The following is a 6,279-nucleotide window of genomic DNA, read 5'->3' as shown; positions in this document are numbered from 1 at the left end:
ATTGGTAGGGTGCTTTTGACAAGTTCTTATTTAGAATATTACCTTCTGAGATGTCAGTACTTTATCCTATCCTCTTTTACACCTTACTTAGTACAGTACTGTAACTTAAATCTTATGTTTGATACAGTACAGTACAGTACAGTAGCTTGTACCCATTCATTCATCTGAACAAATCCAGCTATCTGAATGGGTTATCAGCCGAAGCTTTCCAAAGCGGGTAGAATTATTGAGGAATGTACTGTATTAACATCCCTCAGTGAGAGAATGTTAGATTCAGGAGGGATAGTTTTATCTGAGTTAATATAATGTATAAAGTACATCTTCCAGGCTCACCTCAGGCTTGCTGACTGAGGGCTCACTGCATGGTAAAATTAAAGCTGGATAGAAAACAGCTATAGAGTTGTTGCACGTTTTCAAGCACTAACTTTGTAGCTGGTTGGCTCTTTTTATAGCTGGATAGTCATTTTTATGGTATGTTAATTACTTTGTACATGTGGCTGGTCTAAATTGATTGCATGATTTAATCAGTTAGTTGCCTAATATATGTAACATAGCAGGGGCCTGAGGGACATTTCCACAGGCATATACTTAACAAAGGAACTGGCCAGTGACATCCTCATGGTCTTCAATTCTGGAATGAATTTCTTTATCTGGGAGCTGGAGTTTGCTGGGCATGTTAAAAGACGGATCTATTTTTACATAGTTCTTTATGTGGGAGGATGGATGTGATAATTCAGGGAATTTACTGTTTTGCAGGTTGATTATGAGGTGGGGGTGGGGAACAGGATATGTTGGATATCATTCCTCATCAATAATTCAGCAACAGTCTGTGTAATGAAAACATTAAATTAATAGTAAACTTGATGCAGTGAGGCTACTTTTATGATTATACGCGCTAGGAATTAAAATATGTAAGCAAACTGTCAGCATACATTTAAGAAAGCAAAAAGTCAGCCAAAGTAAATTGCTGGGAATTTAGATTTAACAGAGAACTATCCTATTATTGTATGACTGTGGCATACAAATAAATTATGCAGTAGCAGAGCAGTCATTATTTTTGGGGCTTTATCTGAAGTTTAGATCTTGATATTGGATCTACAGGGAGCTCCAGATGCAAAGGTCTGCCTGTGTGAATCCAGCAGCAGACTATATCAGGAATTGCAAAACTAACCACTAGGCCGTGCTCCCTCTGACAGCTATACAAGCTGATGTAGTAAATGATGTTACATAGTCTTGCAATTTTTTTTTTAAAGATTTGCTTCAATCCTCAAGGGAGTCGTGTTCTAACAGCCAGCTCTGATAAAACGGCTCGACTTTGGGACCCCAGTACAGGACAGTGCATTCAGATATTAGAGGGACACACCGATGAGATATTCTCATGTGCTTTCAACTACAAAGGCAATATAATTATTACAGGTAACTAATGTTTGACACCTAGAAGTGAGACTTTTTATTTTTTTTAAAACGTTGTTAGAGCTTGAAAAGTTAGACCATGGGCTTGATGTTAGATCATGGGCTGAGACTGTGCTCAGGGTCACTACTATGAAACATAGTGTAACCAAGGTTGAATGAAATACTCACTTAGGATATATGGCTCATTGTCATACTGTTGCAATCCAAATTTAAATGTAGTTTTGGAAAAAGTGTTAGGACTGAACACTTGTACCTGTTGTATCAGCATGTATACCCACAAACTGAGTCACCCCAGTTCTCATACTGAGTGTGCAGTGAGGAGATACTAGATGGGCAGGATACAGAAAGCTTCTGAAAAAGGGCTGCATACCCCTATATATCTGGATCTAGGGTCTGTGCAGGCTCCATCCATCTTCCAAGATCAGGCGTGAATAGTGACTTTGCAATGATTTGGCGGAAATGTCCACTTAGGCTTCAGGGATGAGTGCAAAAACGCAGCATACCTCCACTGTCTCTTCACAGCCTGGAGCTGGAGGGGCTGGAGGATTTTGCAAACCAACTACTTATGTGGGCTGCACACAGTAACTATGATTTTGATATTAACAAAGATATAAATGGGAAGGGCAAAAGTAATCCCTCATAATGTGTATTTATTACTAGGGAGCAAGGATAACACCTGTCGGATATGGCGCTGACTGAAGATGAGGTATGACTGATTGGCTAGAAGCTTTGATGAGCATCAGGAGTTTCTTGAAGCCAATAATCAGCAACTCTTTCAGAATCTGTTTTCCTTCAGTCTTTTTCTGCCAGGTTTCAGCCTTGCTAAAGGAGACAAATTACCTGAACTTTTCACAGGTCCAACCCTTAGGACTGCTGAAGTCAGCTAATTATTTGAAAGACACAACTGCTAGCACTAATATAGAAGGTTTAGGTGCATGTTTTCGTATGTCCGTGTTTGTTTTTCTTGTAACACTTTTAATAAAAAATAGAATCATGATTCTACAAAATGCATCTAAGATGTCATTTACACATCTTTGAGTGTTTCTATATTACATTAATGCTTTTGTTTGATAAAAAAGCTTACCTTTGATAAAAAGCTTAAGTAGAGAATTTGTGGAATGTCCATCCTGGAAAATTGTCAAGTGCAGGCTGGACAGACACTTGGCTGGGATGGTTTATTCGGAGATGATCCTGCCTTGGACTAGATGATCTTGTGAGGTCCCTTCCAGGCGTGCTTTTCTATGATCCTAAAATGTCAAGTTGTGTTCATTGTAATGTGATTTTTTTCTATCTTGGAAGAAAATCCTGTATGACCGGTTGTTTCTAAGCTGTGTTGCTGCTACTAAATATGAAACTTTATTCTTTTTAAATAATAAAAAAAGTATTTTTCATTTAGCTCCCCACCTGCAATCTCTTGTGGTGTCTGCCTGTCCCCTCCCCACCCCACCTTCCTCCAAGCAGAGCAGCTGGAATATTTTTTTTCACAGAAGGGCAAGGCAAGTGAAAGGAGCAGAGGCCAGTCTAGACAGTCCTAGCAGCGATGGTGGAAATTATGAAGAGGTAAGAAAGGCATCAAATAGGCAGTGAAATGAGAGGGGTGTTTAAAGTGTCTCTGTATGAAGAGGAAGAATCAATTGGGAAAAGGTGTGTGCATGTGTGTGTTGCATTTGGTTGGTATTTTTAATCCTACATAGGGTATCTATAAGCATAAATTAGACGTGTGCAAATCAATGAACAGAATTGCCTGTGGTTTGTTGGGCAAATACTGTTTTCAGGATATGTTCTCTTGTGAAACTATTGGGTAATATAACTTATGTAAATCTTAAAGAAATCTGTTGCTGAATAGAATTACTGACATAGATGTTGAAGTCATGCCTAGAAAATCTACTTTTGCAAACTCTTCATGCATAAATCCCTTTGATATCTAAGATGTACCTCTAGTACAGGATTTGCAGGATTGGGTGTATAATCAGATGGATGAGATAAGTAGCTGCTAATTAAGAGAAATTGAGGAAAACAGTTTAAAGCAAATTATACAGATGTCATCAAATAGTTAACCCCCAGGTTTGATCTCCCATGAAGCTGTCATGCAGTGGGAAAAACTCCTTGGCACTGTAACTAAATAGTAATTCTTGCTTAATCTTTCATCCTGCATTTTCTCTTGCTGTTATTTTTCATTACTGTTCTTTTTCCCCTACCATACATGAGACATTCCACAAATTACATGTCTTCAGAAGCTTTGCATTTCAGGTCTTGTCCTATTTTTATGGCAAATCTTTCAGTTGTGGTCTCATAGCTTGAGTATGGGACTGGGAATTGGGATAGCTGAGTTTTCTTTCTAACTTTGACTTAGTTTCACTGTGTGAGCATGGACAAGTTTATTGAAAGTTTATTGCTTTATTGAAGGCTGAGAGAGGGATGGGGAAGAGATTTCTTACTACTACAGGCGATGCCCCCCTGCAAGCACTGGCCAGGGAGTGGAGTGCCATGGCAGTTCCAGAAGCAGCTGCGGCCACTTCCGGAAGTGGCCACAGCAGTCAGCCACAGCGACTGGCCATCTCATGATCGGCCACGGGGGGACACCTGCACCCCATCAGTGAGATTTGGCACCCCCCTCTGGTCGCTTACTGGTCTCTGGTGGGGGCATGTCCGTCCCCCCCCCCCTCCCCCCCCGACTAATACAGCACCAGTTGCCCATGGCTCAGGGGTTATAATACCTCATTAGCTGTAAAGGGGGAGAATAATGACTAGACACTTGTCAGTCCACCTACATTTAAAGTGGAAGAGCTGCTCCCCATCTGCAATCCTATTAATCTATTGGGGATATTTGGTGGGGCCAGATAGTGTACGTGTCTCCTGATGAACACATTTCATTGGACTAAAATAGTCAATTTTTTAAACATTGCTGCCTGCTCCATGATAAAACTGGCAATAGACCCCTTCACAAAGTACTACTTCCTTCTGGCTTCCAGATGTTGCAAGGCAGCTCATTTAACTATGTCCAGGTGTTCTTGACCCATGCAGCCAGGCAGTAATTGAAGGGCATAAATTTAGAAAAACAAGGACTTTAGAGCTTTCCCAATAGCTGCAAAGCCAAGGCAGTATCCTCATCCTGGACAATAGAATGGTGTGTGTATATATGTGTGTAAGAGAGAGTAGATGATAAGAAGGGCATATAGAGAGTCAGATTCATGGGACAGCTATATTTCAGCCCCACAAATTCCACACAGCTACAACAAAGAGATTTCTTTTCACATTATTCTCCAACTCAAGCTTCCTTCCCTCAAAAGCAACCAAAATACATCAACCTGGGCATTCTTATTTTGGGGGTGCTGAGACTTAATGAAGGGATGGGAGGTCCATTCCAATTTACCTTTTTCCTTTGCTGTTCCTGCAACTTTCTCCACTGTCTTTGTCTCCTCTGCAGCTGGTTGGGGGCACAATGGCTGCAAAACCCACAGAGAATATTCACTACAAATCATTTTAATTAGCTTGGTAGACCAGCTGTCTCATATAACTGTTTATCCTGCTTAAATGTTAACAACTTTACAGCTACAATCCAATTCTTTTCTAAGGGTCTATTCCCAATTATAATACTGTTCAGAGGACTGGGTCTGAAAAATTTAAACCAGTGGCTTTGTTTGCTTATAGTTGCCAAATGTTGAATACAACCATGAGTAGTGGCTTGGTTTTGAATTAAATGTCTTCCTGTTCCGGTCAGCAGCTGTGTGTATGCTGTCTATCTAAGATGGAGATGATTTCTATTTATAAAATAGCTCACATGAGCTGTATTCATTTCAGCATTTCCCCTGACATTCTGAAAGTGTGAATACATGATTCATGGTTAAATTTCTTTTTGGTGTGTCACCCAAGCCTGTATTAAGGCCATGAGACATAAACAAGCTGTATCTGCAGGAAAATCACTCTATAACAAATAGATATGTCCTGAATTTAACTGAATGAATGTGGGTGGAAGACAAGAATTTATACTGTTGAACATAGTAAAATGTATCCAGCCTTGATTAATACATCAAAGCTATTATGCGAGGATAATCTTTGATGTTGGCACAAGGAATGAAGATTTAAATTGTCAAAAACTAGTGACAATAAACATAAAATCAGTTCCTGTATATATTGAAAATTTAAATTCTTACACTTCCAATGCAGCACCAAGATCTGGCATATTAAACAAAAGTACGTGCTTAATTTTGACACCGTTACTGACTTGAATAATTAGTTCTATAGTCATAGAAATGTGGGCTAGCTTTGCATTTCAGAGTATCTTTTTGCAGGTCAGATCCCATCTGGTCATTATGTAGGTGTGCAATAAAGTGAATAGAAAGGTCTAAGAAATCTCCATCCCCTTTCCACAGACCCCATGCAAAGGGAAGGCAGAACCACACTCTGGATTTGTGGTGCTTTCAGAGTGCAGGTGTTGGTTATTACTTAAGTCGTACACAGTATGAAGGTCTCACTTCTGGTGTATTTCCATAATACTAATTACATTTAAAATGGACTGTAATATTCTGATAACTCAAGTCAGTCAGACCCAGCCTGTGGTGTGTGCAGTGTTTGAGCAAATTAAGTAAGCTCACCTGGGCTTTTCTGCATTCATAGAACAATGACAATTACAAACTTGCCTTAACTCCTTGCATTTTTCCTCAGCTGGGTAAAAAGTAGGGTGAAGCTGGGATTATGCTGGGCCAGATACTGAAATACCAAAGTGCTGAACTCTCTTCTATTTCAGTGGAGGTGCAGGTGCTTGGTATTTCAGCATGAGGCTCCATATCACGTAAATTAAAAGCTTGAAACAAAGCTACAGCTTTGCTGGGGGATGTAGGGGGATGGTTAGGAAGGCCAAGGCAG

At 39.9% G+C, this 6,279-nt stretch overlaps 1 protein-coding gene across 1 annotated transcript in view; it reads left to right on the top strand.

Annotated features, from left to right (window-relative positions):
- Nucleotides 1–2,413, top strand: part of DAW1 (dynein assembly factor with WD repeats 1) — a 63,214-nt gene extending 60,801 nt beyond the window's left edge. Inside the window, exons 12-13 of the mRNA XM_019503607.1 lie at nucleotides 1,254–1,416; nucleotides 2,074–2,413. Coding sequence (XP_019359152.1) covers nucleotides 1,254–1,416; nucleotides 2,074–2,108 — 198 coding nt within the window. The 3' untranslated portion in view covers nucleotides 2,109–2,413. The remainder of the gene's footprint in view (nucleotides 1–1,253; nucleotides 1,417–2,073) is intronic.
- The last annotated feature ends 3,866 nt before the right edge of the window (nucleotides 2,414–6,279 follow it).

The sequence above is a fragment of the Gavialis gangeticus genome, unplaced genomic scaffold, assembly GCF_001723915.1.
Source record: "Gavialis gangeticus isolate Ggan-Ray unplaced genomic scaffold, GavGan_comp1, whole genome shotgun sequence".
In the NCBI taxonomy this organism is placed as follows: Eukaryota; Metazoa; Chordata; order Crocodylia; family Gavialidae; genus Gavialis; species Gavialis gangeticus.
Note: the sequence above shows the minus strand (reverse complement) of the source record. Positions and strands in the feature narration are given on the sequence as shown.